This window comes from Lissotriton vulgaris, chromosome 8 (assembly GCF_964263255.1).
Source record: "Lissotriton vulgaris chromosome 8, aLisVul1.2, whole genome shotgun sequence".
NCBI lineage: Eukaryota > Metazoa > Chordata > Amphibia > Caudata > Salamandridae > Lissotriton > Lissotriton vulgaris.
The window spans coordinates 1,140,454,172-1,140,466,827 of record NC_141696.1 but is presented as its reverse complement, the minus strand read 5'-3'; the positions used below and the strand labels follow the sequence as shown (position 1 = coordinate 1,140,466,827).

At 48.1% G+C, this 12,656-nt stretch overlaps 1 protein-coding gene across 1 annotated transcript in view; it reads right to left on the bottom strand.

Annotated features, from left to right (window-relative positions):
- The window catches only part of HTR2A (5-hydroxytryptamine receptor 2A), a 404,918-nt gene extending 393,958 nt beyond the window's left edge, over window positions 1–10,960 (bottom strand). The window contains exon 1 of the mRNA XM_086933436.1: window positions 9,795–10,960. Coding sequence (XP_086789562.1) covers window positions 9,795–10,248 — 454 coding nt within the window. The 5' untranslated portion in view covers window positions 10,249–10,960. The remainder of the gene's footprint in view (window positions 1–9,794) is intronic.
- Between the last annotated feature and the right edge of the window lie 1,696 nt (window positions 10,961–12,656).

Sequence of the window (12,656 nt, the reverse complement as noted above, 5' to 3'; positions counted from 1 at the left end):
GCCCAGTTCGGCTTCCGGCCGGCTCACGGTACGGAGTCGGCGCTGGTGGTCGTGTTGGATGCTCTCCGCTAGCGTGTCGACAATAGTCGAGCAGCCTTTTTAGTGCTGCTCGACATGTCGGCCACGTTCGACACGGTCAGCCACTCCATTCGTGTCAACAGGCTGGAGGAGATCGGGGTAGCGGGATTGGCACGGGATTGGTTGATCTCCTATCTCCAGAACAGACACCAGGTGGTGGCTTTACCACCTATTCGATCAGGCATTAGGAGAGTGGGACAGGGTGTCCCCCAAGGATCAGCGATCAGTCCCATCTTATTTAATTTGTACCTCCGCCCCCTGATCAATCTGATCAAGTCTTTCGGCATCTCTGTGATTAATTATCACAACAACACCCAACTCATTTTCTCCCTTGAAGGAGAAGATGCCGTGTCCACAGAGACCTTTCACCAATGTATGACCGCCACTGCCGACTGGCTAAAAACAACTCTCTCCAGTTCAATAGCTCAAAGACCGAGGTACTCCACTGTTCATTGGACCGTGCCCCACGTCCTCTACCGGCAGACTCTGGCCTTCCTCCTCCTTGGGCAATGTGGTGGCGGCGGACTCTGCCCGCAATCTCTGAGTCATGTTTGGTACTAATCTACAGTTGGATAGTTTTGTCAACAAAACCATCTCTACATGTATGATGCTACTCCGTACCTTGCGGAAAATTCTTCCCCTTCTTCCGGCCCAGGCTAGGCCAGAGGTGGTGCGCTGTATTATCCTTAGTAGGATAGATTATTGTAACGCACTGCTTTTAGGGCCCCCTGGTACTTTGATTAACAAGCTGCAGCGTATTCAAAATATGGCGGCGAAGCTTGCTCTATCTAGGCCGCGCGCCACTTTCTCCTCCCTCGCGCTTAAACACCTCCATTGGTTGCCAGTTCAGCAGCGAATTTACTTTAAAGCATCCTGCCTTGTCTTTAAGGCCTTGAATGACCAAGGCCTTAAACAGAACCTCTTCTCATGGTATCATGCAGCGAGACCATTGCGCTCCTCTTCGGCATTTCTTGTGGGGGTTCCGTGAATCCATAGGCCACGGATGGGGGGCCGGTCCTTTGGATATGCAGCTGCCAAGCTCTGGAACTCCCTTCCTTTGTCCTTGAGGAGTCTGAGGGTTTTTCCATCTTTTAAGAAGGGTTTAAAAACCTACCTATTCCCCAGAACAGTGTAATGACGTGTTCATGTAGCTGGTCCAGTAGAGTCAAAAGCGCCAGGATACCCTCTGGGTGACAGTTTTGCGCTATACAAATGTACAATACATACATACATTTAAGGCAGTCAGCTATAACTTCTCTAGTTAATATGGCTGCTGGATTCTGCCAAACCTTTCACCAAAAAAAAGCTGGACGGGACCTAATATAGTCTTCGACATAAGACAACTTTAATTCCTTGTGATAAAGAAAGGATGAGGACGAAATTGGTGCCCCCAAGATTCTCCGACAGAATCTGTTTTCTTCTACCTGAATGCTGTTACAGTTTGTATGGCCACAAACTTCTGCCCTGTATGTTGCAGTGGGTATGCACTGTGTTTTATATATTTTCAGTAAGGATTGCACTACCCCTGTTCTACTAGGTTGGGGGAGGCTCAAGATCGAGTTGACAGCCTTTAAAAGTTTACTCCGGCTATGTGCCAGGTGAGCTGGCCAAGAACCATTATCTGAAAACACTAAACCCAGGTATGAAAGTGCGAGTGCATAACAGATTTTCAGAGCCTGAGGTGAATACATTGACAAAGTGTTTTTTGGGGCCACAACTCATTAAAAACGATTTTTTAAAATGTGTACGAAGGTCCAAGCCGTCCATAAAATCGACAAAGCCCCTAACTAAAGTGTGCAGTGCATTTGGGATGTGGCCCATTAGGACGCCGTCATCCGCATATAGTAGGGCAGACAGTTTGTTACCATTAATCATCAGGACATCTGTAGTCAAATTTGACAGCACATTACGTAACTCATCCAGAATAAATTGGATTGGGGCCAGGACGCACCCATGCCTGACCCCTCTGCCAATACCTATATCCCCTGAAACTGCCCCATCACTGCTGATCCTCACCCTTGCCCTCAGGTCCCTGTGTAAAAAAGCTAAAAAATGAACTTAAACCCTCATCCAAACCATATTTTAAAAGGCATGACCAAAGACTCAATCTATTAACAAAATCAAAGGCTGAGGTAAGGTCCATAAAGGCTTAGTAAATGGGAGAGTGCTGGGCTATTGTATATTTGACGATGATCAAACTAGATTAAGGCATTGTCCCAAGGTTCCCAAATTACGTCTAAAACCTAACTGACACTTATTTAAAATACTTTCCTCCTCTGCCCAAGACCTGATTTTGTTAAACAGCACCCTTCCGAGTATTTTAAGTGTGTTATCAATCAGGGAGATCGGTCTGTAGCAGCTAGGGTTGGATCTGTCCCCCTTTTTAAAAATCGGCACAATAATGCTGGTCGACCAGGTGCTAGGAATTTGGGTGTTTGGTAAATTGTTAAAAACGAGTAAGAAGGGCGCCCAGAACTCAGGTTTATGCTTAATAAGATCGATTGGAATCCCATCAGGGCCAGTGGCCTTGTTACCTAAACTTTGGTGGATAGCATCCTCAACTTCAGATAGAGATATCTGAATTCGTGTAGCAGCATAAATGTCTGTGAGATCCTCACTCTGAGGCGGGCGGCATATATTTTGAAGAAGTTAGCTTCCCACGCTTCGCTAGTTATATTGTAGCTTAGAGGAGTGAGTCTAAGGCCCATGGTTCTCATGTCTTTGACTGCTGCCCAGAAACCATTTGTGTTATTAAGTCTAGCGGCACAAGCCAAATTGTCCCATTGTTCTTTCAAGATCTCATTTTTCCTCTGGTTAATCACTTTTTCATATTGATACCTCAATAAACTAATGAGGTGTGCGTCCCTCGGTGCCGCTGTAAGCGCGACGCGGAGCTCTCTATTTGCCCGTGAGCAAGCACTATTAAACAACTTAGGGTTATGTTTTTTATTAGATGCAGGCCTAGAGATCATTTATTTGATGCCTGCACATAAGTGGATAAAGGTGATAACTACCTCAGGATTAGGGTCAGTGGACGGCAGATAAGTTTCGACAGATAATAAATGGGTTGTTAACATGTTTAAGAACACTTTAGTGCTGTCAATGACTTTCCAAATGACTCTTAAATTATCTGTTGAGGATGTTTAATTGCAGGCCCCTGGTTCTTCAATAAAGTCTGGCATAAGGGCGACCCTAAGTGTAACCAAGGTTGGATTATGGTCCCCATACACGGTGGGTTTAGCTTCTGCTAAAAAATCCTCTAATGAAACCAATATAAAAACATAATTCATTATTGATGAGCAGCCGCGGCTTCTATAGGTGGGTATTGGGTGACTGTCATTTTGATTTACGCCCGCAATGTCCATCACATTTAATAAGTTGTGATTTAACAAAATAGTCTAGTAATTCAGCCCCCCTTTTACACATTTGTGCTTGGGGTTGGTGGACGGCAACCAAATTGTTTGCCTCGGCGATCTTATCATTAAAGTCGCCATCCAAGCAGATTCCAGCTAAATTGTAGTTCTCCGTTGAAGTTTGTATGTCCGAAACAAAATTAAAAAGATTTGCAAAGTTTGCACTAGGTACAGTTAAGAAATCATTATTATATCAATTGATAAAACAAATGGAGACCCCCCCCCGCGGGTATATCAGAGCTTGAAAATTGGCACTAGTAGTGGTAATGGTTTTGGCGCATCCACGCGAAGAAATGTTGACCCAAATGGAAAGGCCACCAGAAGGTCGCGAATGTTTGAGGACGGGTGCAGTGATGTTAAAACATTCACACCCTTCTAGATATAGCTCCCTTATTGCCCAAGTCTCCTGGAACATTAAAATATCAGATTTATTTACCATCTTAGCCCAATCATCAATGCTTACTTTAGAGGCCAGACCGGCAATATTCCAGCTCAGCACTGTAGGTTTGGGTCATGTCGCTCCGAGCTGTCGTTTTCCAGGTGATCCGGGATGGGTATAGAGGGAGCAGATTTAGTTGGTGTTAATATAGGCATCAGTCAGCCTAAACTATCTAAACCAGAGAGGGAAGAAAACCTGTTTTGTATCGAGTATGGGGAGATAGCCGGTGTATTTTGCCCAAAGTTTGGTTTATAGAAAAAGCCCAGAGGCAGTGACAAAATATGAGTGGGTGAAGAGCTGTTGTGCTCATTTGACATCAATATGGATCTTACAAGTGCCAGTCGGCGGAAATTGATGACAACACAGTCTCCCTCTATGGTCTTATCCGAGGGTCCAACCCAGCCAACCCTACGCACTATTATGATGTGTTTAGCCAGCCGTTCAGTGCTTTTGTTACGTAGTTGGTCCTAGGATTCAAGCTGGTTTAGCCCTCTAGGGGGAACCCCTGCAAGAACCAGGACATTAGGACAGGCCAGCGGTGATAAACTCAAAACATCTTTACTTGCCTCAAGAGGTCTACACCCATTATATTTAGTAGCAGGGGTCATACTCTGGGTGTGGCATGCTAAAGGGGCATTAGTTGCGGGGGCTGTGAGGGAAGCATGGTCAACCTATTGGCTAGATGGGTATAATCTGTTAGGGTCGCTTGGCTTTGAGAGATTTGCCTGGTTATTTGGAAGGTTTGAAGAAGATACATTATTTAACTTTACGACAAGTGTTGCAGGAATCATTTAAGGGAGGTTGCATTGGGGTTGAAGTTTGCTGTTGCATACTAGAAGTAGTTACATTCAGGGGCTGCAATTTATGGGTTCCTCCCTGTTTGGGTAGCATCTCAGATACATTGTTGCAAGAGCTTAGCTTATTAGTTAATGATTCTAAGCGATCCATGTTCTTCCAAAGTGAGGCATAGTGCTAATCTACCAGCTCCTTTACACGCTCATACATAGTATCAATGATAATATCAATTGCAGTGTCTCCAAGTTTAAAATTAGTAGAGGGTGCAGGTACCGACTCACTTTGAGTGTGAAAGGAGCCTTTTAATGTCTCAGAGGACGTTGGGTCAACGGAGACACTAACAGTTGCAGTATCAACTGGGATCGCTGGTCCTTGGTTTTGAACGTTGGGGTTGTTTTCTCTTTGGGCAAACAGGCTTAATAGATTTCTTTTTTCTTTTTGCCCCGGCAATTTCTGAACTCTGGGAAGCGTTCACAAGTGCGCCAGTGCCCTTGTTGCAAATTGGCTGAGGAGAGTTTTCTACCACCCTTGAGCCCCCAGCTTGCTTGTAACCCTCTGCCCCCTGGCCCCTGCCCGCCTCCTAGGGCTGGCGAGTGCATGTTGTGTTCAATTGATGAGTTTGACATCAAAAGGGGGCTGGGACGATCTCCATCCTCAGTTAGAAGAGGGAACTAAAGATGTGTGAGTCCCAGGGACAAGCGTCTCTCTGTTAGCTCAATTTCGGTGCTAACGATGTTAACGGCTCTCTCCAGCATATTGTCTATGGAGCTGCTGGGGCAGGAACTTGGCAAAGCATTACGTTTACTCATGATGAATATTATTCAAAGCAGTTGTGTGATTTACTGCATATAAGTCAGGAATAGGGGTGGCCCAGCCCGGCCTCCTCCGGTCTCTGATGGGGGTGGACGGGCCTGCCCTTGGCCCAGGCAAAGGCCCGCCCGCGTCCCGCGCTGCGGTGGGAGACTCGCGCTTTTTGCTGATGTTGGTGCTGATAGGAGACTTGCGCTTTTTAGCGTGTTCAAGCAGCCAAAGCTCCTCCCTCCAGGGAGGGTACAGGAAGGCACAGGATTCTGGGACAGGTAGTCCCCAGCAGCCACAACAAACAAGGCACCCCGTGCCGCAGTGGTGACTCGCGCTTTTTAGCGCGTTCAAGCAGCCAAATCTCCTCCCTCCAGGGAGGGCACAGGAAGGCACAGAATTCTGGAACAGTTAGTCCCCAGCAACCACAACAAACAAGGCGTCCCAGTATATTGCTTGCAATGTTTTTTTTTTATACAAACTCAATTTTTACCTGCTCACAAGTCATTACCCTTATTTTTGGCCAGACGTGGGGAGGGGGACACAAAACATTTTTTGACCTGAGTGGAACGGGTATGCCCAGACGTGGGTCCCTTGCTCTCCATGCCACTGGAGTCAAGCTATCCTGGCTGATGAGGGATGAAGCGGTCCCAGGATGCTTGTTATAGTCCAGGGAGAACCTGGCCTGGCTGTTCGGGCTGGACTGTTCCCATTGGGTGCAGGGTCAAGACTGATTTGCATATGGGTGGGTCCAAACTGGAATGGCTTGGTGAGCAAAAAAAACGATGGATTTAGGCCAGACCTCTGTACTGGGTTGAATGTATGACATTGTTCTGCATTCTGTCCATCAATTGCTCTTTTTGCATTAATATATTATGAGAACATTTCACAGAAAGAATAGCACAAGTATTGACTCTTAAGTGCGTGCACACATGTGGCAATCTGCTTTTTTCTCGTTTTTTTATGCAGAATTACTAGTATTGCTGCTGACAAACATCAGTTATCAAAACCTAGCAAACCATTTCTCTATGTACCAAACGGACACGAAACTTCCATCCTTTCTACTTCAAATTGTAAATCGTATTTTGCTTCCAAGCTTTATTTTATCCACAAACTCTATTTTTACCCGCTAACAGGTCATTACCCTTATTTTTGCCCAGCCGTGGGGAGAGGGACACAAAACGTTTTTGACCTGCACTATTACATCTTCTGAGTGCTAATGAAGTACTTGGTGCAAACACATTTTGACACGGCACCATGAAAGCAAACTGCTGGAGGTTGTGATGCGTGATAACGTTTGTCCATATATTTTGTGCTGTTGTGTTTTTGGGATCCATTATTGTATTGTGCTGCTTGATTTTCCAGTAATTGTTATCTTGCTTTCCGTTTTGTGAGTACACCAGTCAGCTGAGCGCACACCTGAGGAAGAACCATTTCTAAAATCAGCACAGCCGATGCTCACTCCATGTGCTATGACATTTCATGTGCAAGGAAAGGATAAACTCCCTGTTAGTCCAGTATAAACCGGTAAAGGGTCCAGGCTGTGATGCCTTTCATTGGAATAACAAATAACTGTCGGGTGGTGAAGAACATTAGATGTCCTCGTGACCTCGTCCCATAGACCCATAAAAGAGGTATGACGGTCGCCGGAAGCGAATATTTTGGCCTCATTTGATTTCTAGTACTTGGTTAGTCTAGTGCAATGACGTAGAATGGGCAGCAGAGGGCACCATAGAACATCACTCGTCGGATTCCCCTGTTTTTCACAGTCCCTAAAACGAGGACGCTGGCGTCAAGGCAGAATCTAGTTCTTGTTTCAATGTTTGGAGAATGAAGTTGTTTCTCGCCGTTTCAGTCCAAGATTTAGCTCACAACATTGCGGGAAGTAATTATACATTTTAATTGACTGACAACATTAGTGCCTGTACAAATCGCGCGCACCAGGCCCCGACCTGCCGTGTACCTGAGAGAAACATCACACTGACGGGCTCCCGCTGCAAGATTGGAGATGCAGTGCACACCGTGTGCTCAGAGTTCACTGCACACGAAGACATCTGGGGAGGACGCGTGCTCAGGATAATCTGTGCACGGGAGCACCCAGGTTGCCGCAATTACATTACGCGTATTTTGCTTGCAGTAAACCGCTATACGAATGCCATGCCACCAGTGAGCACCTCTGCACAGGGCAGCGGGGAGTTCTAACCTTTCAAAATGATATCAGGCTTCCTGATGTCCTAAGTGCTGCTGCGTGCCTGAGCTACTAGCCTTTTTTCCCAAAGTCTACCTGAGCGCCTCGCTAACAGGTGCCGTTGCGTTGGGCGCTGTGGAACCCATAGGCTTCTGAGAGGGTGTATTTTATGCGGAGATGTGTGAACACAAAGTGAGCTTACATCATGGATCCTGCAGTACACTGACGACAGAGGGTGGCGGGGAGTGCGTAGGAGCCGCGTCATTCTGCAAGAGTTCGTGCACTTAATTAGCACTTCTGATTAGAGGTGGTGTTTCCTCCTCCTAATTCATTAACCCAACGCCTCGTCGGGGCTGTGCTGTCTGTTGGATGCTGGGGGGTGCAGCACATGGGGGCGTCGACGTGAGCTCTCTCCAAAGGTGTTATGTTGCATTTCGCAGCATGTATTTATCTTGCACGCGGATCTGGAGCCATGCTTGTTCCCAGCTGTCTTGTCTGAAGATAACCCCAATAGAGGGTGTCTCCCCCACCTCCAGTCCAGGAACTTTTGGGGGCGTTGTTTTGCCGGTCTGTTCAGTGCACAGCGTCCACGTGCACGACACTCATAGCGCTAGCGGGGCGAAGAGGCGCTTCGCAGCTCCAATGAAAGAACTGACGGCTTCTGGCATGACGTCAAATGGCGGGGAGGGGGTGTTTATTTACCACAGCATCTCGGAGTGCGAACATAGCCTGCAGGTACAAACCTGTTGCAAGTAACATCACGCATTCAACACACTACATGAGCAGCAACAGAACACATGCATTTTTATGTTCATGAAATATAGCACAGCCAGGGATGGGTTATTTCTGCATTGTTTCACTCCTTCAATGAATAGGGGCATACGGACAATTTAGGGCCTGACAGAATACCCAGGGCTGTGTCAAGTTCTAGGCTTGAACAAGTTCCCTGTTAGTTTCAGGATACCTTCATATTGGCTGCGCAGCGAAAATGCGTGGCTCAGAGGATACCTTCTGGCTTGGAAGGAGTGAAATCAATTCATGGTATGTGAACCTGGGCACATCGAAACCAAATGTATACGTACATATATAAATAGACGTGCGCCGTTGTAAAAAAGCATCAGGAGCACGCCCTTCATTTGTTAAATCAGAATATTGTCACGACCTTTTCTGTAATGCCAAAGGGGCGTCCTAGAGGGCAGATATTCCCACACGCGCGCCGTTGTGCAAAGCAAGACCCATCGGTCAGAATATAATAACTAGCTTGAAGTCGTGTGCCAATTAAGGTGTGAAATGAAGCTTTTTTTACATTCCACCTAAACGCACAATAATTGATCACTGGAGTATGCAGCTTAGGGGAAAGGAGTAAATCGTGTGGGTCGCCCTGCTGCAGGGAGTACCACTGCAGCATCGCCTTCATCCAGGTGAGCTTCCGAGACGAGTGGCAATCACTTCGTGTCCTTTTTCCAAGGTCATTCGTACCAGTGAGGAAGGTTGAAACAGGCCTTTCAGTTACTGCCTTTTTAAAACCCGCCATGCGTAAAAGTGTATAGTTAGGCGACTGTTGTAGCTGATTCGCCCACGATCACACAGTTTGGTTAAGCGGGCATGGACGCGAACTGGGTGACTAAATGTACACGATGATCAGCATCCACAGTGCGAACTAAGCCTCCTCTACGCTCAGCATCCTCTATCCCCCTCAGCCCCTCCCAAAGTCGCCTGCAATTCATTTGCCAAGAATGACAGCTTTTAGTTAAGGAGTGAACGTTCCAGCGCTGTCACTCACTGAGGGGGATGTTCAGCATCCACGCTGGGGACTGAGCGTTCTCCAGATCTTCCCAATCGCCTGTAGGTATTCAGAACGGAGGTGCCCGTATATTTAGTGGATCGGCCAAGATCACAATGTTTAAGTACTAAAGGCCCCCGGCGGGGTCAATCCCTGTAGGGGGCGTTTAGCATTCCCGCTACGAACAAAACATTCTCTAGAACCACCCCCAAATGTCTGCAGGTATCAGAACGCATAGGCATGTATGTTAACAGTGGTTCGCCCAAGATCACACAGTTGCGCGAATAGGGACACACTCACCGTAGAGGACGTTCAGCATGGAGGGCGGCATGACCAGGAAGCCCAGCAGCATGTCCGCCACGGCCAGGGACATCAGGAAGTAGTTGGTGGCGTTCTGGAGCTTCTTCTCCAAGAGCACGGCCATGATGACCAGGATGTTGCCGGCAATGGTCAGCACGATGACCAGCGCCGTCAGCAGGGCCAGCCAGTTCTTGTCGGGAGCGGGCGGCCTGCCCTCGGAGGTCAGGTTGCTGAAGTTCCGGGGCCCCGCCGTCCAGTTGAGCAGCTCGGCCGCCGTGCCCTCGCCGGCGCCCGCCTCCTTCTCGTAGAGCCCCCGCCCGTCCTGGCGCAGCTGGATGAGCGAACTCATGCTCAGGTTGCCAAAGTTTTCCGTGCACACGATGTCCATGGCTAAGCCCGAGCTCTGCGAGGAGATGACGTGAAAAAACATCAAGGTTTTGCTATCCTCCAACATTTGGGTTCAGTGCCCCCCGGAGCGGTACCAGGCAGGCATCGGGAAGAGAGTCAGTCCAGAAGCTCCCTTTTGCGTGGACACCGTTGTTCCATCAAAAGCCACGTGCACATAAAATGGGGGCACACGAGCACCCCATAGCCCTCCTGTGGTTCCCCGGTCGCTTTAACGACCAAGGGTGGTGACTTTCATCCAGTTTGCAAAATACACGAGAAACACAATCACGAGAAACACAATCTTAAACTTGCACGTCTAAAATTGCGCGTTAAAATTCGGTGGTACCCACGCGTCCTCACCCACAACTAACAGCAACAACGCAAGTCCAAATACGGGGCGGCTTTGTGCGCCGGGCGCCCTGCTCTCTGTTTCTCCCGACTCTGCCCCACACGTTTCTGTGAAAAGCTGAGGAAAGCCTCCACCCAGTGTGTTTCTTCCATGGTGGCAGGCGCAGAGCGTCCTCGGCTCACAAGGGAGGCTGGGGTTGCCACTGTCGAGCACCGCTTCTCTCTGAAAGGGGTGTCACCGAGCCCGCCTGCGCCTCTCCACCCAGACAGGTGCCAGGTAACTTCTCATCCCGAGTTTTCTACTAAGCGGCGGGGCTCTTTTTGCACAGACCCGCAGCGGAATAAGTGATGGAAGAGCAGCGTGTGGTCTCACACACAAGCGACAGTCAGCAGGTGCCCCCAGGACACGTTTTACCTAGTGCCCCGAGTGCGCGGATCGCTGCACTCGGATGTGTGTCCATCCATAAGATTTGATGCCGTTGATGCCTGAGTGCAGGTGCGCACGCCAAGGCTGCTCCGCGCCCCCACTCTTCCGCGATGCACGAAAACCCACGGTCACAGTTTTTTAGACTTCACAGAAGTATGGAGGAGCGCGCAGCCTGCCCACGCCACCCTCCGGGTCCGCTTTCTCTCTCTGTGACATTCCCGACCCAGGGCTCTGCCAGCGGCCAGCGCTCTGTCTGCGCACAGTGCACTCTGGAAATGTCAGCACCTGTTTGAACAACTAGCCACATCACTCGCAGGCAGAGGAGAAAAGGAACACACCGATCCAGAGCGCGCGCTCCAAAGCAGCCCTGATAACAACAACCAGGTCATTTCTCGTTGACTGCCGGGCTCAGTGTGTCAGATTCACAACCACAAATGCCATGCGCGGTGGGCGCATCCTCTGCTACATCTCTGGCTTCATTTTGAAGACAATATACATATATGTGTGTGCAATGCATGGGTGTGTGTGCGCAGAGGCGCAGCTTCAGGCACACGTCCTAAAAAAAGAAGTGGGGAGACCAACCTAGTTAATCAGAATGCAAGTGGCATCACGGCGCGTGACATCACAGCGCGTGACATCACAGGAAGTGGCATCATAAGAAGTGACATCAGACCGTAAGCCCTTCCATATGTTTAACTTGTCTATCATGAGTACATCACGTTTCGAGTATACAGGGAATCCCTCCTGAATTAGGCAGAAGATTCACACTTTTGTAAACTACACATAAAACAATATTGCATTTTGTCTGTGTAAACTTCCTCTACCCATAGTGCTTTACAAGAAAAAATAGTGGTACTTAACTTATTTCAACGCCTCCTCAGGGGTAGTAAGCACTATATAAATTACATTTATTTTGTGTAAATACAGGGAAAGACCAACACATCTGACATTCTTACAGAGCATGCATTTCTCCAAAATTGAGCCTAAACAAAGTGAAAAGCTGCCTCCAGTAGTGGCTCCTGGAGGGAGTACTGCAGGGCGGTGGGGCGTGGTGAGGGAGGAGCAGGGTGTGGGGTTGTACACTACGACATACGACTGAACGGAGGTAAGTAAAATAAATAAATAAATAAAACAAATTTTGTTGCGCACGCTGCATTGCATTTTCCTTATTATCAAATTGTGCGTGTGGTTAGAATAGTAATTACACACTTCATTACGGTCAATAGCGTTTTGTATTAGCCAATGCCCCGTTATTTTCCTGATATGCTTCATAGTGCATCCTGTTAAAATATATTGCAAAGTGCATTTTGTCTCACTGCTGCCTCGTTCTTAATTAGTACTTGCGTTGCGAGGTTACCAAAGAGAGGATGTCGCCTCTCTCATCTCCCTTTCTTCTCACCAACACCAAATTGCCGTGAAAGTTCGCTGGCTGGCGCGATAAGCAAGCGGGTCATGCCCCCTCCATTGATATTGCACGAAAAGACTCCACTTTGCTGGGGGCCCCCGACCCTGCAGGGCGGTCTCTGCAAGACAGGAATGGAGATCCTGTTAGACTGTATGAACACAAAAGGAACGCAGAGTCCAACTTCGTCTTATCAGCAAGTTGACATTTATTCGTCTGAAACCAAGCTGCAAATGTAAGCACTCCTTTATCCTTACGCGTTTCGGCGCTCTTGCCTTGTTCACAGGTGAGTGCATTT